Here is a 22,086-nt window from a genome sequence, read left to right as displayed (position 1 = left end):
CTTCTGCTCGCTAGGGAAGCTCTCTTTCGGCTTGCACTGCCTAGGATGTAACAAAAAGCTAAATCTCCCCGCCTGGATGCAATGCAGCTTGTCTATCAAGAAATATCCCTGAGAATAAACACTTCTGTTGAGTTGCTGCACTTCATTCCTAACAAAGCAGAACAATTTGCATTACAACTCAGTTGTTTTAGAAGACAATGGGTGAAATCTGGAGCTTGACACTTGGCTTTCACTCAGTCTGTCTTCTGTGGGACTATCGCCAGCTAAAGAAGGGATGGAAGACAGTGTAAGATGCAGTGGTACCAACAGTGCATTTTTACAGTGCTATTTGTCCAAAGGCTTCAGAGTGAGTATATTTATAAAGTAAGGTAAAGCTCAGGGAAATCAGTTGAAATCTTTGCATTGACCTTAAGTAGCTTTTGGGTCAGTGACAAAATAAGAAAATATGCAGGTTCCAGAAAATCCTGGCATGTAGGCAAGAAGAATACTCTATTTCGTCTTGGAGGATAGGGGGAGGAATGGAGGCACAGAGATGAAATGGCTCGTCTGGTGCTGCTTGGATAATCTGAGACTGACACTAGGTAAATGCATATATCTTAGAAGTACTGAGCATGGCATGAGGCTGTTCAGTTGATGTGAAATGAGATAAACTTCAAAGTGCAAATTCAAATTGCTTCAAGAAACTTTTCAATCTAAAAAATTCCCAAAGTCTCATATGGATTTGGTATAGCATGAATTAAGGAAAAACTTCTTTTAATTGAATCTAAAAAGCTCTCTTGACTATTCTCTCTTCCATTTCTGCCTTTCCCTTCCTTTGGTGTCTTTGTAGCTGTTATGTTTTATTTACAGATAATTGGAAATGGAACATAAATGAGCCCAACTGGAACTCCAAAGAAATCAGCAATTAATGAATGTATTTGAAATAGTCTTGCTTAGAGGCATTAATGATGGATGGGTGGATGGATGGATGGATGGATGGACAGGGTGGTAAAAGGTACATTCTGACATGTAGGGTGAAAATATTTTAGATTATCCAGATCTGGCCCCAGATTTTCCTGGCTTAGAGAAAAACTAAATCCCCAGGCCTAAAATCTAGGAACTGACTTCCTCAAGTGTTTTAGTTTCTGCATAAGATTGACCTGCCTCTGATCACAGCTCTCAATTGACTCAATTGACAAGTCTTTACTGACTTTCAAATAGCTGAAAATATAGATCCTTGCCTGAATTATGGAGTGTGGTTCCTTCTTTTGGTATTAGGAATATAACTTAACTGATCATGTATAATGTAACTGGTAATATAATTAAAGTGGTCATGATGGGCCAGAACATGACAGAGGAGAACATAGGACTCTGGTCAGATGACTAAAGTCACAGAAAGTTTTGAAGAAGGGGGTGTTCCATTTTACCTCAAGTGTTGCATTCCCTTTCCTGGGAGGTGTTTCATCCATGCTGGCTGATAGCTAGTTTTCCTCTCCTTCCCATGGGCAAATCCGTGGCTCTCACCTCCTGACTATTTGCTTGTAAGTTTAGCAGTGCATCTCTGCCAAAAAAAGACTCTCAATTTCCATTTTCGCCTTTTCCCTTTCAGTCTCCATAGACATAGATGTAACTTTTCTCACCTAACTTCTTTCTGTTGATTTCTTTATTAGCAAGTATTAAACTATAGAGAAGTTTGTATTGAGGTCCATATGGCACATATGATAAAGTTGTTTCAAGTGGCACTGTGGACTAATCACTTCCCAACTGTTCTCCACTCACGAAGAGAAAAAGCAGCTCTGCCTGTATTCTTAGCAAATCTTTCCTTGCTTTTATTGGCAATGCTTCTGTTTTGGCAGCAACCTGTCAAGTTTAGAGCTGGCAACCACAGTTTTTTCGCATTCTCAGATGAAACGTAGGCAACATGTTTTCTATGAAAACACCCTTCCTACTCTTCATTAGTGCTTCCAACATTATTGTTCTTGGTACAGAAAGCAAACATTGGTAGCTTTCCCTCTCCCAGCACTGTAACTTGAATGGAACAGGGCTGAACTGACATGAAGTTTTTGAGTAAGAAAAAATGTTCAGTGAAGTAACAACAAGGAAAGTCCCCCTTAGCAAGCCCAGAATGGCTGAGTCTGTTATGCAAGTGCATATCAAGTCTAAGAGTTGTAAGCTGGTTTTGAATGAACTGCCAGGTCCACACTGTGCTGTGCAGAGATACTCAGTTCAGAGTACTGGAAATGTTATGATGTGTTAGCTTCACTGCACCATGTTCCATTCATGTCCCACGCATCTCTTTCAGCTCCACAAACTGATCCTTAAAAACATATTACACAGGAAGCAAAGCAAGTCAAGTCCAAGAAGTTGGGTTTCTTTTTCCACTTGGTATAAAAGACGTGGCACACATCTGAAGCATCAACAGGCTCAGGATACTTTTTGATTGAGAAATGAGCTTGTCCCTACAATCTTTGTTTAAAACCCATCTGGCTTCCTGTGCATCTCGCAAATTACTTAAAATCCAAATCCCTGTAGGGATTTTATCCTCCTAGATCTCTGCCGTCCTACTGTGTCTGTGCTTATTGTGAGTTTTCTACCTTTGGTCCCCTCCTTGCAGGAAGGTTGCCAGCCCAGACTTTGCAAAAAGACCTGGGATAGTGACAGTCCACAGCTGTATCTGGAAAAAGACCTCATAACATCTTTCAGTACTGCTGCTGACTCCCTGTGCATCTCACAGAGCTTACAAAAATCAGCTTTGCTCATGGCCTCCATTTCCCTAAGACTCCTAAAACTGACTTTTAGGTACTTGCTCCACTCTAGCCCCTAGGACATCTGGTAATTTAGGGTGGGATTCAGTTCCCCATACTCACACATGAGGGTTTTAAAAATAAACTGTGAGGCAGTGAGGAAGTTAATCTCTGCTGAGAAGCTTGGAACCCTTTCTCTTGCCCATCCTGGGGTTAGGATGTATATCCCAGCCCCAGTGAGGAGTAACGCAGCTGTTCACACTTGTGCTTCCTTTATCTGTCCAAATGGAGCCTTTGCCCCCTTGACACAATGCACTTCAGTGGCTGCAATCATTAAAGGCGTTGGAAATAGGGTCTGAGACTTATGCAAACTCCTGCCTCAGGTGTCATGACCAACGAACCGATCAAAAATGCCAGCTCCTCTTAGAATGCCATCCCTGAATTCATACCCCACGGCAGATCTGTCACACAGTAGCCAAACATGTTAATACAACTGAAGCCTTTAGGTACACTTGTACCCTCAAAACTCAGTGGAGTTGCTGCCATTCTCCAACTGTTCAGTGGCCTAGATGAAATTAGTTAGAAGTCTAAGTGCAGCTGCTAATAAAGACACTGTATTTCCACCTCAGAAAAAGCACCAGCTCCCTTTGCTACCAGATGTCCTCTTTGGCAGTTTGAGTCAATGAGGAGCTAAGTGATGGAGAATGAACCCAGTTTCCAAGAGGAGGCCTCAGGCCCTGAATGTCAGTCATGGAAACTGAAGAAGGGAATTTCTCTATTGCTGCTCCCTACTGGGGCTTGGAGTTGATGTCAGTGCCTACTGATGCTGTTCGTCACCAGACTCTAATATAGTTGCTTGTGTGAACTGTCCCCTTCCCAGGAAACTTCTTGCCTTGGCTCCACACAGGTCTCCTGGAAATCGGTCTGGGCGTGAATCAGCAGAGCAAAACCATCAAGAATTGCAGGGTCTGAGGCCAGCTGACAAGTACATTTTGTGGATAACGAGATTTTGGGGAGGACTAATGTGTATCCTACCTTCTCTGCCTGCTTGTTACTACCAGAATTAGACTGGTAAACCAGACTCAGCTGGATGGACTGTTCTCACAGTCCAGAGCTCCCACAGAGGGAGGAAATCGAGCAGGAGCATTGCCTGCAACCTCTTCTGAGAAGTCTGTACATATGAAGGCTCTGAATTCAGCACCACCACCACCTTTGGCAGCAAAACTGCTCTCCAGCTTTTACTTCATTTATATCAACAGTCCTAAATCAGATTGCTCCAAATGGCCAGCTGTGGACTGAAAGAAGTGCTTTGGGAGCTGGTTACAGAAAATCACACATCCTAGAACATTTTATACACTTTCTCCCTGCATTTCTAGCTGAGGAGCTTTCCCAGATAATTCTTCCTTGGTGCACTGTCCCAGAAGAATAGCAGGACATCTAACAAAGTAGACGATCTCAGAGGGTTGGGGCTGTTCAGCCTGGAGAAGAAAATGCTTTGGGGAGACCTTAGAGCACTTTCCAGTACCTGATGAAGGGGGCCTAAAAGACAGCTGGAGAGGGACTTTTCACCAGGGCAGGTAGTGAAAGGCCAAGGGAGAATGGCTTCAGACTGAAAGAGGAGAGATTTAGATTGGATATTAGGAAGAAATTCTTTACTGTCAGGGTGGTGAGGCACAGGAACAAACAGGTTGCCTAGAGAAGGGTGGATGCCCCATCCCTGGAAGTTTTCAGTATCAGGCTGGGTGAAGCTCTGAGAACCCTGGTCTGCTGGAAGACCATGGTGGGGTGATCTTTAAGGTCCTTTCCAACCCAAACCATTCTATGATTCTGTGAAAGTTTACAGAACTACAAGTGGTATGGAAGATGCAAACTCTCATCCATTTCACCAAATGAAGAACAAGGCATTGGCAGGTGATGGGCGTCAGGACAACCACAGGAGGTCTTCTTTCAAAGAACATCGAGTTACACAGTGGAAATCCTTGCTACAAGACACAGTGAATGAAAGAGTGAGCAGCACTTCCCAAGGGGACTGGACAATGGAAGAGAACCTCTCCAGACCTACTAAGCATGAAGGCATCAGCTAGGGCTGAACCAGCCACACATTGCAAGAAGCCTGGGAAAGGGGCCTGGGAAATCTTGGGGTATACTCTCCACCTTCACTATAGTCTTCCCTTGATATCTGCAACTCGACAGTCGTAGAGACATTACTGATTTTTGTTGAGACACACTACAGCTACTTCTATATGAGGTGCATACTAATGATACTGGCAAGGGTTAATGGGACTAGTCAGGTGTTAGAATGAGCTCATTTCAAAGTCAGACAGCCCACCCTGGCCAGCATAGGTAGAGTGGGCTTTCCCTGTGGCCATAAGACACTTACAGGAACTGAAGTGCAGGCACTCATGGCCTTTGACTCCGGATTGAGGAAGACATCCAAACCCACCCCCACAGAGCTGTGCAATAACTTTTACTGAAATCCACCCAGAACAGCAACATGAAGTTTTGGAGAGACATCCACATTTCCAGCAGATCTACAGAATACAGAATCTGTCTTGGAATGAGTGCATCAGAGTCACCAAGTTTGTTCACGGAATCACCCACAATTTTCCAGGATAGAAATATTGGTGGAAATAAGATCTCTCTTTCCTTTATCATACAAATCCAGAAAGACCAGAAATGTGGTTGCCTGTTGCTGAATGTATTTTAAATTCCTCTAGAATGCATTGATTCAGAAGATCATGTATTTTTAACGTGGAGAAATCCTTCTCTATTTGGAGGACAAGGATGACTCTCAGATTTTAACATCATCCAGATTTTCTAAAAAGTCTTTGAATTTGCTGCAGAAGACTTGGATCCTTCCCTTTCAGTTTTCTAAAAGGATTTTTCCCATTCAGCCTATGCTAACTCAAGACAAATTTGCTGCTGTGCAGTAACCCAGAGACTTAAAAACATATAAAACTGCCACACGCATTTACCTCCAGGAATTCAACTATGTGATTTAGACTTGGGAAGGGTCTCATTCTGCCCTTCTCCCAGGTTTTGCCAACATACACAAATTTTGCAGCTACTCTGTACCTGTTATGGCAATTTAAAACTCCCCAGCAGTCTGGAAAATGTGACCATCATGGCCAAGTGACAATATACTGGTAAGACTGGTACTTATCATTGCCATGTTGAGGAAGTCAATCTTTTGTAGAGCAGCTGCTGCTCCCACCTCTGGTAGAAAAATGTTCTTTGGCTTTTGTCGTATATTACAGCTCCATGCTGGTATAGAGTGATGTAGTGATGGGCACAGTGACTAATAGTCAGAGCAATTAAGAACTAGATCTTTACATGTCTGAATGGCAAATTTGCATATCTTTTGCCAGAAACATCCGACGAGACTGCTTTCATATTCTGACAAAGATTAATCCCGGCTATAGCATCCAACCCCAGATTTCAGCCGTGCCTTATTTAAATAGCACATTTAAGCAGCAAGATGTGCAAGTTGCTGTCATGCCCTATGCTTCAGGAGACACGCCAAGAGGGCTGCTGCTCGAGTGCCGCCCTGGATAAGCGCCTTGCACGGACCGCGGAACTAATTAGCAGCGGTTCAAGGCCCCGCGCAGCGGATCGCGGCCCCTCCGCGCCTCTCCGCCGCTTCCCCCGGCGCGGCAGCGCTCGGCCGCCCCCTGCGGGCCCCCGCCGGCGCCGCAGCCGCTCTTTGTTCCCGGCGCGGAGGGAACCTCCGCCAGCTGTTCATTTATTGATGGGTTTTGTCCCGTCCTGAAAAGAGATTTAGGCATCTTCCTCGGTTCCTGCCTTCTGTTGGTGGAAGGGTTCCGCCCTCCCGTTTGTTTCACCCGCGTCGAGCCAGCGCTGGGGGCCGGGAGGGAGCCTCTGACCACAGAGGGGCTCGCCTTTGCCTTCTTCCTACCCTGCTTTTTTTCCCTAAGTGCCAGTTGCTGAGGGTGCCGAGCAGAAACATGAGAAACGTGGCACCAGGGCAGGTTTAGATTGGATATTAGGAAAAAATTCTTCACTGAAGGGATGGTCAGGCATTGGAACAGGCTGCCCAGGGACCTGGAAGTGTTCCTAACCATCTAGAAGTGGCACTTAGGGACATGGCCTTGTGGTGAAGATGGCGGTGCTGAGCTAACAGTTTGACTCAATGATCTTAGAGGTCTTTTCCAACCTTAACAATTCTATGATTCTATGAAACTGTGCCCTGTGTGTCTTTTTTCTACCCATAAATGAACGGGGATGTCGGAACACAAGGATAACTTGAAACCTCCTTTTTCCTTGGGTAATGGGAAGCATCTGGGATTCTCTTTTTCCACTGCCTAGCTGCACAAGTTTCAAAAGTGTTCTTTGCTGCAAAACATGGATTGTGTCACTGTCCCTTCCTGGTACTATTGAGTGAGGGTCTTCCCTTGCAGACATCTTTTGTAGACGCTCTACAGGATTCCAAGATCACTTTGAGAACTACAGTTCCTTGGAGAAATAAAGTCCACAAGACCTTTGTGTCTTTGGAGCTCTCCCAAGGTGCAAATCTGTTTGCTGGAGAAATGCACTACTACTACCTATAAAAAACCTCTTTGTGGAATTCTGGTTATTCACGTAACGAGTATCCCCTACCTCCCATGTCTAGGGCTAAATATACGGAATCCCATCATCCATGGATGCTTCCTCTGTTTTGTGCAGAAGCCTAAGGTACGTCTACATGGTTCATTAGATCATACTTAGCATAGCCCTGAGCTAGTGCCAGTCAGAGCCTGGCAGTCCATATGGCACAGTCTGTGCCTGCCCATCAGGTCCCACAAGTAGGGCCTCATGAGAATTTCCATGGTCCTGCCACAGTGCTCCTAGATCTCCAAACTTCTGATAATTTTGACTATGTGCTTCTGCCTTATACTCAGCAGCACTTGCCTGGTGTCTGGCTGTCTTTACACCTTCCTTTTTGAGGGGGTGTTCCTAGGTTATTGCACTTCTTTTGCAAGAGCAGGACAGGAACAAACGCCTTATTTTTCAGTTTGGAGTTGCTGTTGAAGGACAAAATTCTCCTGTGATAACCTGCAGCAGTGGTGATTAAGAAATTTAATGGGGGGTCAAACATACTGAGCAGAATACCAGTACTGCATTACATGGCAGACCTGGGATAGAAATAGATGCTGAAATAGATGAGGTTGTCCTTATTTTTTGTATTTTGAGGGAATTGTGAAAAAACTATCAGTTGCCAAATGACCTCTCTGCCTCCAAATCCAGAGTGCTGTTGCCTCTGCCAGACAAACCACCTGTAAGGGCTTCTGCTTACTTCTGTGGGATCTTCATCAGTCTCCAGAGCAAGAGACATGGTCCAAAAAGTCTTTTGTATGCTGGTGATATGGCAGAGAATGAATGGTATAAATGTCAAGATTATGAGCAGTACTCCAGCCAAATGATGACTGCTTGGAAAGAAAAAAGCCTACAGAGAACACATGGGTTCTCTCAAAGGCAGTGTGGCTCAACTGCTCAAGAGAGCCATTTTGAGTTAAAAGCACTCACCTTTATGTTCAATGTTGTTATCCCTGTCCCAGTCACTGCTGGGAGGCCACAGAGGCCAATCCTGCTTCTTAAGACTACACTAGGTTTTTTTTAATGTCTAAGATTTTAGTATGTTTAAGCACAGAGGTGTGCTTCATAAACTCCTGTGCTCAACCTGAAGCCCCTGACAGTGTTTGTGATGAAAGCAGAGCTCCCACCCCAGGATGGACACTGCAGGCAATGTCTAAGCGATGGGAGATTGAGCAGGATTGAGAGTTACAGAGGCTGTTGGCCAAGAAGGTGTTGGCCACAGATGTGCACTTTGGGGCGTGACCAGGGGAGACATCCTGAGAGAAACTATTCACTGCCACAGATACATGGTATGTGAGCAAGCTCAGATTTCTCAGGAACCTGAACTGGATCTGTTTTGAAACAGACAACTGTCCATCTAGGAAGGGATAGGGAATCAGCTTTTCACACCATTCACGGTTCAGACAGAAATTCAGTATCCCCAAGCCTCATCTAAAATTGAAAAGCGCCTCCAAAGGAATTGTTTGTTGCTTTGTTTGCAGAAAGTGCAAACAACACATCAGAGAAGCAAAAATGCCTTGGTGGATTGTTTGGCTGCATACTTAGTCAGGGTATATTGTAATGAGCCATATGCTAGCTTTGCATAGTATTATGGGGTAAGCCAGCTGCAATGTGCAGCTGATTAGTCTGGTTGGAAAAAATCTTCATTTTCCATAACAGGGGGCCAGCAAAGGCAAGCATTGTGGCAGATACTGTCAACCCTCTGCTCCTGTCATCTTGCTGTGGACCAGATGAAGATAAGAGGTCAAGAGAACCTCTGCTTTATTTTCATCCTAGAGGAGGGACCTCCTCTTAGCCCTGGGCTTGTTTAATAGTAATGGGTTTCATGAACCATAACCCTTTAAAATTATTGTGAAAGAGATATCCACCACTCTTCCCACAGCTGCCATTCTCACTGCTGCAGTCAGAGCTCAGTCTTTTACCATTCAGTGTTCAGCATTCAGCTCAGCTGACGTGGTGGAAACCTCCTGTAAGGTAGGGGGATGGAGGCCACGAGGGGATGGGAACCTGATGAAGTGCAAGATCACAAAAGTGACTGTGCAACAGGACAGCCAATGTCCTTTCTGGCCCAAATGCCATCTCTTGCTGTGGCCAAAAGCTAATGCCTACACAGGAGTATCACAACAGAGGGTAAGTATTTCCTTCAGATATCAGCTTTGCACATTTTGTGTCCTGGGGACTCTTCAGAGACAGAGGTGTTTCCTCTTTTAGATAAACCTCAGAGGAATTTTGTACTTGTTAGTACTTGTTGATCCTTCACTTGAACCCACTTATCTTCTGTCATCCACAGCAGCCTGGGCTACAGAGTTTCATATCTAACTCAAAATATCCACTCATGGATGACCTGAAATTTCCTCCATCAGGAACAGAACTTCTTTAGATCTCATCTGGGCTAACTGCTGAATCAACAATTTGTGTGGACACCCTTTGAATGGATAAGAAATCCCCAGCCAGAAGGTGGGAACATCAAAAGTCCTTTTAAGGTCTTTTCTGAAACTACTATTGCTCATGTTTCCAAAGAAAAATTACCAGCTGTTGTCAGAATCTACTACTAATGAATATAGAAAATCTGGAAAGACAATGTCAATGAACTAGAATGAGTTTTTAGCTCTAAGATATCCAATTTCCTCTTTTTTTTTTTTTTTGCTTTTTTCCCCAGAGAGGAACATAGCTTAGGATTATCCCTTTGCATTTACATATATCTAGTACTTTGAATGCTCTGGGTAATCATTACATACAGACACAAAAAGGCAGAATGTATCTGGAACAGTTATTTCAGAAAGGCTGAAAAAGAAGCCATGCAGCTGTCTCAGTTTTGGGGTGCCCAGATGAATTTGATGTGTAAGCCTCTAATGGCAACAAACCCATGAAGCAGCAGTAACAGAGAGGGGGTTGGGAGCGACGTGGAAAAACCTAGGGGGCACTGTGTTTCTGGCTGAGTAAGAAGCCTGATTTGCTCTCTTTAAAAGAAAAATTCCCCACAGACAGGATTATTAAGAGTATTCTTATTTGACAGGGTTATTAATGAGGAGGAGGAGGGAGCAAATTGTACATTAATGAACTTCACAGACAATAATACTCTGAGAAGATCTGAGGGCTCCAGCAAGGACAGATCATTGGCCAAGTGGAGTGCTGTTGTTATGTTGACTGAAACCTCTAAACATTACATCCAATCCTCTCCAAAACCACTGGCCTCATGGGACAGACATCTTTTATTGCCAGTGAGTTTTTTTTAACTGGTCCCCATTGCCTCTTGTCCTGTTGGAAGGCAGCACTGAGAAGAGCATGGGCTCCTCCTCTTCATTCCTTTCCATCAGGTTATTTACACACATTGTGAAGTTCTTCCCTGAACCTTCTTAGCTTTAGGCTAGACAGTCCCAGTCTTAGCCTTTCCAGTCCCTTAATCACCTTCACGGTTCTCTGCTGGACTCAGTTTGGGAAGTAGCAGCACAAGAGGAGACAGCTCCCTGACAGCTGTCTTCCCCAGGCACAGGGCATTGTTGCACGGTTGATATGCTTAAGGCCAATGCTGTAACTTCCATATGGTCAGGACTGGAAGCTGCGGGAGTCAGAGGTGTTATCTCAGCAGAGGCGTGGCAGGAGCAGAGCAGAAGCATCATCTGGAAGGCAGCACCCCATGGAGGTGAATACAGAAAGCTGACAGTTCTTAATTGCTGCCCATATAGCAGGCAGAGCCTGGAGCTTGGGTGGCTGTAAGCAAGCAGGGAACATAGGGAGGAAAGCCCCAGGCAGGAGTGCTGGAGGTCCCAAGTGAGACAGAGATGAGAAGAGCCTGGGGAACTCAGGGTGCACACAGCAATTCGGGAGGCAGTACCATCCCGACAGGGAGCCATGTACCACCTCCTTCCCCAGGGTCTGTTCACCTTTGCTCAAGAGTCAAGGAGGAGCTGGGTGTTGAAGGTAAAGGCAACAGCCCTCCCTGTTGCTGAGCAAGCTGGAATAAAGCTGTGGTTGCCATCGAGTGTGGCTGAACTGGCTTGGAGAGTGGGAATGATGCAGGGGAGATGAATGCAGAGCTCCCAAATGCTAGAACATCTTCTCCACATCTTAGCTGAGCAATAAAATGAGACAAGCGCAGTTGGGTGAACAGCAGAAAGGTCCTGACATTTCAAAAATCCTTTTCTGTTTTTCCTTTAATCAATCTGTACTAAGCCTCAAATATGAAAAGAAGTGCTTAGGGCAAAGGTGAATTTAATTTTAAGAGTAAATTGCTTTGATGATTGTCAATTTGCCAAGATTTTTTCAGCCCAGAAATGGTATTATTTCCCAGGCTCCTGGCATGGTCCTAAAGGTCACAGCTCACAACAACTCTCTTCCTTTCTATTGTTCATACAATAAAAGCTACAAGCATAAAGATGTTGCTGCTGCTTCTTGGTATCACTAGGTAAAAAAAAATCTCAACAATCTAAATTGTTTCATGTTCCTGGAGCTTTATTGTAAAGGTGTAACGAAAATGGACCATGAAAAGCTCATTGCCATTTTGCAAGATTACTATTTCACATGTATTTATCTCCCTTCCCTTCTCTATGCAGTAGAGTTCATGCTCCCTCCCAAACCAGTCCCATTACTTCTAAGTGAGAACTTCTACCCCATGTTCACAATGAAGGCTCTCCAAATTCTTTTCATAAAATACACAACTACAGTTTCATGGAGACTGGTGTAATGGAGAGAGGCATGTCCTCACCAGGCATCAAATCAAGAACAGTAAGATTTGTGTAGGTCCAGAACTGATCTCTAGTGGCACCTACACAATAGCCTTATACCAGATTCGGCTTCCCCCCCCCCCAACTATCGGCAGGTAGGAGATGAAGTATCATTACAGAATATTCCACAGCTGAGGTGTGTCAGCATTTTGGCGTCCTCTGTGAACTGACAGAACTTAAGCAGCGTGCACTATGTGGGTACAGCTTCCCAGACACAGGGCTAATAACCCTGTTCAGTAGTACGGTGCAAACCCGCTGAGCGCACACTGTAACTCCATTGTGCTTGATGGATGAAACCTGACGATGAGAGCCCAGCTGCTGCATGGACAATGCCATAAAACCCGAACACCTCGCCAGCACGGACCCAGCGCAGGCTTCTCGCCCAGCCCGCAGGGCTAGCGTGCTGCCTTGGTCTAACCGAGGGTCCAGACATAGCACCTCTCTGCCCTTTCCCCTTCCCAAGAACTGTGACCAGGTGTGACCTGAGCAGGCGCATCGCCCCGCGCACCTGGCACGCACCTCCCCAGTGCCCAGCCCGCTCACTGTAAGGGACCCTGCCCGAGGCACCTCGGCGCTGCCTCCCTGACAGCGCTCTCACACAGCCCCATCCCAACCGCTCCGCGCACGGCTCCTCACACAACCCCATCCCAAATAATTTAATCCCGGGCCGTGCGCCTGCGCTAAGGTCGAGTGCGTTTCCGCTTCCCCAGCGGCCGCCCGGGAAGGAGGGAGGCGGCCGCATCCCGGCTGCTCTCCCCGGAACCTGCGCATGAGCACCGCATCTCGCCTCCCGCCCTTCCCTCCTCTTTCTCCTCCTCCTCCTTCCTCTCCTTCTGCTCCAGCTCCGCGAGGGCCCGGCCGCCGCTCCGCGCCCCGTCTCGCCCCGGGGATGCACTGCTCGGCGGCCGCTCGTAGGAGCTGCGCGGCGGGCGGGGAGCGGGATGGAGGTGGAGGAGGCATTCCCGCTGGTGGGGCAGATGGGCCCTTATCAAGTGTACCTGTGCGTTCTGCTGGCCGTGCTCCTTCAGGTGAGAGGCCGCCCTTCCCGCCCGCTCTTGTCCCGAGGGGGAAGCGGTGCCGGGAGGGCAATGCTCTGGGTGCAGTGGACAGCTGTTCCCAAGGTGTTGGGTGGATGTCCATGCGGTGAGTGCTGCCTGGTGCGAAGGCTGGTGTGGGAGGGCTTCTGCTGAGGGCTGCTGGTGGCAGTAACAAGTCTTCCCCTCTGGGTCTGTCCTGCAGTATCGTGCTGCGCTCCTGGGACACAGGTGACCTCTGCCCAAAGGCAGTGCTCAGTTCTGCAGAGTGTATTTGGGGCAAGCAGCTGATGCTCTCTGTGCCGCATTGCCTGAGTGGTTACACCTTGTGTCACTCGTGGAACATATTAGGAGCTGGTCAGGTGAAGGGCTGGGTGAAGTTCAACCGAGGCTTCCATGACCTGGACTGGACAACATTGACTTCTGTGAGAAGCTCTGCTGGGAATCCTGCGCAACCTGGAGTTAATGGCCTAGACTGGGGATTTCTAGGTTGCGTGTGGTTTGATTGTCACTGATAAAGTGACAGGTGGCCACTGGGACCTCTGTGTTCAGAAGCTCTCATGCAACCAGCTGACAGGTGTTGATTGCTTATGGTGCTTTGATTAGCCTCGACTTAACTCTTGGAATACAGGGACAGTGTCTCCATTAGTTATTTGGATGAAGCCCTACATTTTGGGTAGTCAGGTTTGGGAGATACAAATCTGGAACTCTCTTAAATTTTGTGATAAAAGTGGAGTCCAAAGTAACAGTAGAGTGCTAGAAGAGAGCACTCTTCTAGTGCTCTAGAAGAGACTCTCTTTGGAGAGAGTTTCAGAGATTGCATGAGCAAGTGATGTGCTCTGCAGCCATGTTTGTTGCCTTTCAGTTTTGCTTCATCTTTGTGAGGACAGGAAGGAAGGAAGGAAGGAAGACAAGAATAATAAGTACACCTTCACAGTCAGGCCTAGGACTGAAGTATGGTTTGAATGTGGCAAAAGTCTGGTTTACTCCATGTTAGCATCAAAATCTTCATTGTCATGAATTCAGCTAGGCTGACAAGTGCTGGGTTACTTCCACTGTGGAAGTTTAATGGTTGCAGGAAGGAAGAGGGGAACTTAACTGTCCTCCCACCTCTGCTGACCCGTATTTTGTAGTAATCAAGAACTTCCAGTCATGAGCTGTGAGACTGAAGATGTCTTCTCCTGGCAAACCCTAGTTCCCCTAGACTGACCGAAATATTAAGAAGCTTTATGAGATGACCAAAGAAATTTCAGATGCCCAGTCCTGTTGGATGGGAACTCTATACTTGGTTGTAAAGTTACAATGATAATCAGCAAAAGCTTTGTAGGGTTCTATTTCCTTGTACTGTTTTTTTTTTTCTTTTTTTTTTTTTTTTTACTGATTTAGCTATTTAATTCCTTAATATTAGACATTGCTTAGAGCTTGTTCTGCTGGCTGGCTGGCTAGCTAGAAAATGTATATGTTCACTGAAGATTAGGAATCAAGGAAGCAATAGTTACTTTTTCTTCCAGTGCTGGTCGTGTTCTGGAATGTACTGCAAACCCTGACAAGTGCTCTGTGTTTTCAGAATTTTAAGTAGTGTGGGTCAGCTGTTCTGTAATGTTTGTGTTCGTTTGTTTTGTTTTTAATGGATTAACTTGCATTTCTCATGGGAGAAGTAAACAGAAGGATCTTTGCAAATCGTGGAACTAATTCAGAATAACTAAAGAAGGAAAGATAGCAGGTTTGCAGGTCTGCTTTTTTTTCTTCTCATGTTATCTTTAATTCTTGAACTGTACCAATGAGGATAGTCCTCTGACTGGTAGGTTTTCTTCAGATCATGCAGGCAAAGGCGTCTGTAAAGAATTTAGATGTGAAGCTTGTTGTCTTTCAGTTCATGAATAGATGTGGACTTTTTCAACTGGTTTCTGCTTGGGTGGTTGATTGCTTTTTGTGTTCCTTTATTGGTGCCAAGTTACGTAATGTGTCACTGGGATGTGCGAGAGCAAGACTGAAGGCAGATTTCACAACTGGTGTTAGTGTTTTGTCTGGTCCAGCCTTTGGAGGATGGACCCGAGGGTAAGTAATGTATCTTGTGTGTGTGGTGTAGATCTAGGTAGTCGTGGGCTCCTTTAGTGGATTAGATGCAGCATATGGCAGCAGAATGAGAACTCCTGGTAGTCTATGTCACTGGCTGTGCCACAGACTGATTATTCCATTTTATTGCTAGTTTCCTTGTCCCTTTCCATGTGCTCCCTCAGTTGGCCTATATTTTCATATTGGCCTGTAGGTATAAAACATATTTTTACATTCTTAAAGATAAGAATACCTGATGTGTGAAAAATATTTGTCTGCTGTGTCAAGTCCCTTCATCTTTTTTGCCAATATCCAGAGTTTAGACTCTGTGCTTTCCCTTCCCAGTAAGATTCCCAGCAGGTGCACTTGCTTTCTTTGTGGGCTTTTGTGCTTTTTCATCTCTGCATGTTACTAATCTCTTTGAGTTTCATACTTTATAAGTACTTCCCCTCATTTTAGTGGGGTTTTTTTAAATATAAATTTCTACAGTAAGCTACTTCCACCATGTAGTCTTACTGATATGCCAATGTATCTGGTCTCTGAATTCTAATTACAGACATGGTTTAGCTTCTTTGAGGCAAACTCTACCAAACAATTCTGTGTATAGGGGTGCACATGAGTCCATTTTCACGTGGGCTTGAGTGAACTAGTTCTTAATATGTGGAATGAGCTTACTGACAATTCTGACAAAAACCTCCAGGTTGCTTGCAATTAGAAAAATGTTCTTCTATGTTATCAGTGTAAAACTAGATTAAGTATAAGTCTTGCGGGCTCCTTCTTTCGTCTTCCCTGATTTCTGTTATTCCTCTGCTACCTGCTGCTGTTATTTGTTAACCTGCTGAGCTGTTACTGTATTAAGGTATGCCTGGCTTATCCACTACCAGCTTAACAGGAATTTGGAAGATCTTTAGGTATATTCTGTAGCAGTGGTTGCTAACTTTATAATGGACTGACAACAGCTACTGTAGAGAAAAAAATTTCCAAATTATCTGGAATTACACAAAGACCGGACTTACCTGAAGAATGTGAAGATTGACTAATGATGTGAATTTGAGGCTGCATTAATCCTGCATTTCTAGTATACCTTTAAGAAAGTGAGGAAGAAACAAAGGGAGCTGACAACACTTAAAATACTTAGGAGTTTATTTTGAGCTAAAAGTGAGTACTTGATACCTGTTGATTACTGGTTGTCGCAATCTTTTGAAGAAATTATGTTGAAGTATTATTAAAGAATAGTCTTGGTGTTTGTTGAGTGTGTGTAGCAACGTGAGACAAAATCCCACACCTTGATCAGACACTTAAGAGCACACAAACATATTCAAAAATGAAAAGTTTCTTTGTCTCTTGTGATTCAAAATATGTGGTTGAACGAGTCTGCCCTTTGCCAGTGAATCCGAGCCACAGGATTGCCCAAGTCCAAACTGAGAATGGAAATGTGCTCTTACTGTATTTCTACTGAAAGGCTTTTAAAAACATGTTTAAGTTTAAAAGGGAGTTCTTGTTTGCGCAGCTGAAAAAGGCTTTGCCTTAATTTGAGTAATGTGCATTGCCCAGCAATATGGATAATTACCAAGGGTGGCTGTTCCATCCGTCTTGGGAACTCCTTACTAACAGAGAGGAGGATGTAAAAACAGTTAAGATAGTTGTATCAAGTTGCTTGAATTATACCTTTGCCTTGAAACAAACTATTTGTGATGCAGTGCAGCTGTAATGAGTGGTGTTGCTAGCATCACTTTACCTTTGACAACAATATCGTGTATGACTTCTATCATTACAATATTCCAGTGCAGAAAGATGGTCTTTAATCGTCCCATCTGCACAAATGTTTTGAGGGAAAGCTCATTCTGGGGCATGTGGCTTAAGTAAGGCAGGCTTCCACATTCCAGATCTCTAGAAATAATTCAGAAGAAATAGTGTGTGTCTTCAGACAGGATGCAGATGTGATCCCCTATGTAGCCTTGCTTAATTGTTTCTTGACATTTCTTATCTACACCCTGTACATACTCTACCTCTTTTAATGGCATGAGACATCACGCCGTAGTTGCAATGACAGTCATGAAATACTTTGTCAGTGAATCTTCTTTTAATATTTACATTTGCATTAATCTCTTAAACTGTTCTTTGAACTAGCCAGATTTGATCTGACATTGAACAGCTTATTCCCAGTCCTTGACGATGTATGCTATTCAGACTTTATCTGAGCAGGAAAAGCAAAACAAATTGGAAATATAATGAACAATTTAAAATTAAGGAAGGAGGGGCATACTACACAAATTGCATTACAACTGATGGCGTATTGTGCTGCAGTTGTTACAGGGGCATCATGACAGGTATGGTGTTTATCCAAAGTTACTTGTATTGTAACTTAGACACAATTCAGCTACAAGTGTCTGTAAGTAAGTGAGCAATGTGGCAGGTACAAAAAGGATTTTCAGAATTTCTGTTTAACCTTTTTTGATTACCTCAGTGTTCAGGGGTTTTTTTGTATGTCTGTGGGAGAAGAGTTTCAAGTCCTTCTGATTCTCAATAAAGCAGATGCAGAATGTGTGTCAGACATGTGCAGCCACTTCTGTGGGGGAGAGGTTTCAAATGTGGCATGAGTACAAACAAAAGAAGTAGGGACCGAAATGTTCTTCTTGAGGAAAGCTTTGTATTCCCACGTCTTTTTGTGCATTGTATCTTACTCAGAACATGCTTATGCTGAAGGATGGTGTTGCTTTCCTTGTAAATGTGATGAAAGCTTTTAGAGTACTTGCATCACTGCATATAAATCCTTGATCTGGTATAGCATACTTCTGTTTGGGAGGACAAATAAATGAGGTGGGTATGAGTATGTAAACTATTGATGCATAAAGATGTGCTGCTACTCATTTAGCTAAGAATATTTCCATCTGAAAGTTGATGGAACTTCTAAGTGAAGACAAATCCTACCATTTACTTCAACTGGGTGGGGGAAATCTTTCAAGAAAAAAAGGTAGTTCTTTGTTCATGTGTGACATTTGATTTCAGTGGTGCTAACCAACAATCCTTGGTCTCTTAGTCCCTTACTTCTTTCATATCCGTAACTAACTGTCCCTTAAGAGAGACAATCACCTACCTTTAATGATACCACATTTATAACCTTTAAAAACATGAATGCAGCTGATGCAGACATTGTGCTATTTTCTGCAGAAAACCTGAACTAACAATGCTGGGCTGTAACATGCCTTATTAGGAATGGGGTCCTTAACTCTCAGATACAGCACAGAAGTCTGGATGCTAACAACAGCTTCCTTACCGATTACTTTGAAATAGCTAACTTGCTTTTGTTTGGTTTTTTTCCAAAATAATTCATAGTGGAGGGAAGGTAAAAATACCTAATCAGCTGCTGACATCTTCATCTTCCCTCCAAGTTATGTTGTGTCTTAATCAAACCACAGAGCAAGCTTGGGGTAGAGAAGAAATGTTAGTTATAACTCTAAGACCTTCCCTTCTTTAGCTGCATCCAAACTGCAAAGCACATGCAATTGAGCTCATATTTAAGTGTTTTTAAGTGTCATTTGCAGTTGCTGGGTGTTCTTGCTCTTCTAATGACCACAACATTCACTCTGACACTAAACCAGACATTCTATGCATGGGTATCTGTATCAACACCTCTACTCAGCTTTTGCGATTTAACTTAGAAGGCCGACACCAGCTTCTGTGCAGTTCAGTCTGAGAAGATGCCTGTTCAATGTGCTGTTGTGAAGACCTTAAGAGAATTATTGTTGATGGGCATAGCAAGAAGCATGAGTTTTGGGAGAGGCACAAAGTAGGCATTCTGAAGGCTTACCAACAGAGGGAAGGTAGCAGAGTATTCTGCCTATTTAAAAAAAAAAAAAACAAAAGCAACCCCAAAAGCAAACCAAAACCCAACTTTCTTTTTTTTTAGAGGAAGGTGGCTACATACTGTGTAGAGTGAAGTTGTCAGAAGGAAGTTGCTCTGGGCTCTTTACTGGAGCTGTGGCTGAATGCCTTGATTTTTGCAAAGTCTTTTTAACAACGGGGAAGGGAAGGTGCCTGGGAGGCACTGTGCCAATAGTGATTGTCGTCTTTGTGTAGGCTGTGGGTAAAACATACGGGGAGATGTTTTCAGATTATTAATAATAAAGTTATTAGGTATAATGTTTGGTGCAATGGGATGGTATTTAGATTCAGTGGGAGCTGAAGCAATCCCATCTTCTGCTATTTGCCTTTCAGCGCGGCAAACTACAATCCATCTAGCCAGTCTGTCCTCTGAGCGCCCTTGGAAGAGCAGCCTGGGAGTTAACAGGCATAATTCTACTAGGTAGCAAACACTGTGGGTTAAAAATATTTGTATTATGACACATTATTTCCCATTCCTTCTTTCCTGCCTCTGTGTACACACAGTTTCTAACTTCCCGTGTTTTATAGGCAATAAATTACCTGTGTTTTTCCACTAGGAATATCAAGGCACTTCTCACTGACACGTCGCCATTTTAGAGGCTCTAATTTCCTTTCCTCTTGGGTGAGAGAATTAGTAGGTGTGTAACTGAACTCAGAATAGTTGTTTCCAACTTGAATGAGATAGTTGCTCCTTATTTCTGACATAGATAAAGTTTTGTGTTCTCAAATATCTTTGTTATTTTAACTGGAGCAGTTAATATAATTACTTCTGCAAGATAGCGCTTCATGTGTATTGTTTGCATTAAGCAAAACCTCTGTTTGCTTTTTCCAAGTGTTAGCCCAGTGGGACTGGAGTCCCTCTGGAGCAATAACATCTGTTTTTTAGGTCTCATCTGTTTACAGTTTGATCTCTGACTAAGTTTGCAATTTAACCTGGTTAAACATTGTGTTCACTTGGTCATTTTCAGGCTCAGGATGAAAGAGTGTTAAGAATTTGCCGTGGAAGGCTCAGTGAAACTTTTGAGATCTTCATATAGGGGAAGATGGAAAGAGTTGTATGTATAGCTTATCAGACTTTGTGGTGTGATGTTTAGTTACTGGTGTCTTAAAAATAGATAAATACCAGAGTTCTTTAATGTATTTTAATTTGTAGACCCCTGATGGACTTCCTACTGAAGGAGTTAAGAGCTTTTACAGTAAATTTAAGAATGCTGAAATTTGTAATTCTTAATTATTTTTCTGAACACTTTTGAGAAATAATTCTGGGAATTCTGAGGCCTATAGGCTCTGAGCTTAAAATCAGTGGTTTAGTAAGTTCCACGATGAATCTGGAAAAATATATCTTTTCAGCTCTGGAGCATCATGTTGTTCTGAAATAGTAGTAAACAGAAGATATTTTTCAGTTTAAAAAAACCCACAAACAAAACACAAGTAGATCTAATTGCTTACCCTCAGACATGTCCTTAAAATTAATAAATAAATCAAAGTAGCTTGTACAAATGGCAGCATTGTCCTTTAGTCTGGATACTTAAACAAAAACTTTGGAAGTACTCAGTAAATTACCAAGTTAAATGCTTTAGCCAAGAATATGCTCTTATAGTCTTAGGAAAACTGCCTCTGTGGGACCAGGATGCTCACCCAGTATTCCTTGGCAGTGTCCCGAAACAGCATGCAAAGATGAGGACTTTGATCTCTTAAAATACTGCCTGTGACTCAGATAAGTTCATAGCCAACACAGGCTGGAAATTACGGAAAGAAAGAGGGTCAAACATGAAATGTAGACAAAAGAATAATCATGCTTGTGGAAACAGGACTAAACCCTGATACTTGTCAGCCCACAGTTCCTGCTTTCTTTTTGCCAGCAGTTGCTGACTTTTTTTTCCTGTTATCCTATAATGCCATTGAGACAGTCCAATCCTGGGCTGCTTTGCATTGAATACATAAATTGGAATAGGACCTTACAGCGCTTCCTTACTTTGTCCTGTTGTAAGTCCTTTTCCTCATAGGAAGAGGGGAGTGGCACTTTCGATGTCATATTGGTGAAACCATATAGCTGGTATTTGACTGCAGAGCCTTGGCGCTTGATTGCACGTGAATGTAGTTTGACTTCCTTGAATATTCCTATTGAAGCAGAGGTAGTGTTAATAGTGTTTTTTGTAATTTTGGTTCATATGTGTTGCCTTGTTTCTCTAGCTTATCTGTCTGTGAGCTTTCTTTTTGCCTTGCGTTTTTAAAGGCAGAAAAATAACACTTCCAGCTTCATTGTTCGTGTTCAGAGGCCTGTCGACCTGTGATGTGAGTGAGGGTGCTGTGTTCCCTTGGCTCTGTCAGACAGAGATGTGTACCTCTGACTGAGTCACTTGGACTGCTGTTGCAGAAAGCTTGTGCAGTGAAGGTATTTGTTCTTCAGGTGCCAGTGTTTGCCCCTGGAGAGTAAAGCAGCCCTTGTCTGTGTATGGCAGCAGTCACCTGACTAATGGGCACATGCTCCTGCCAGGCTGAGCAGGAGCAACAAATCCCTGCTGCTGCCACTGCCCACCAAAATAACACTGAGTGTGAAACAGAGCTGAGAGGTGTATGTTTGGATATTTGGAACACGAAGGGGAAGCTAGAGGGATATTTTCCACAAACCTGTAGGAGGGGAGGCTCTAAGAGTTGGCATCTGCTGTGCAGAGTTTGTCTTCATTGTAGATGTTAAAGAATTTCTAGAATGAAGTTATGTAAGGTTTTGGACAGACTTTGGACTTTTTGCTGTGGATTCTGGAGGCCAGCAATTTCAGGCTGAAAAACTCTAAACTGCGTAGGTTTTCTCTGTGCTCTGCAGAAACCCTAAATTCTTTCAAAATCTGTGTCTGCTCTGTCATTGATAAGTCACAGGTAATAACCAACAATGGTTCCATTCTTCATGGGAAATATTCCCTCTCAGACTGGGTCTGGGCTTGGTAAGTAACTGAGATGTGATGTTCTTCTGCACATGGGGGTTCTTTGCTTTAACTATGACAGCCTTTTCTTCTCTCTTATGGTGTTCTCTTACCATGCCACCAAGAAGGGAAGAATAGTTTCGTAGAGGAA

The 22,086-nt window shown here is 43.8% G+C and overlaps 1 protein-coding gene across 4 annotated transcripts in view; it reads left to right on the top strand.

The window, feature by feature from the left end:
* The first annotated feature begins 12,759 nt into the window (after positions 1-12,759).
* SLC22A15 (solute carrier family 22 member 15) overlaps positions 12,760-22,086 on the top strand; it is a 45,394-nt gene continuing 36,067 nt past the window's right edge. For 2 of the 4 annotated variants that reach the window (XM_032098480.1, XM_032098481.1), the window contains exon 1: positions 12,761-13,068. In XM_032098480.1, coding sequence (XP_031954371.1) covers positions 12,982-13,068 — 87 coding nt within the window. In that variant the 5' untranslated portion in view covers positions 12,761-12,981. Of the gene's footprint in view, positions 13,069-22,086 lie in introns of all 4 variants that reach the window. The other 2 variants (XM_032098483.1, XM_032098482.1) reach the window with 2 other exon arrangements.

Source organism: Corvus moneduloides, chromosome 2 (genome assembly GCF_009650955.1).
Source record: "Corvus moneduloides isolate bCorMon1 chromosome 2, bCorMon1.pri, whole genome shotgun sequence".
In the NCBI taxonomy this organism is placed as follows: domain Eukaryota; kingdom Metazoa; phylum Chordata; class Aves; order Passeriformes; family Corvidae; genus Corvus; species Corvus moneduloides.
This window is presented reverse-complemented; position numbering and strand designations above follow the sequence as displayed.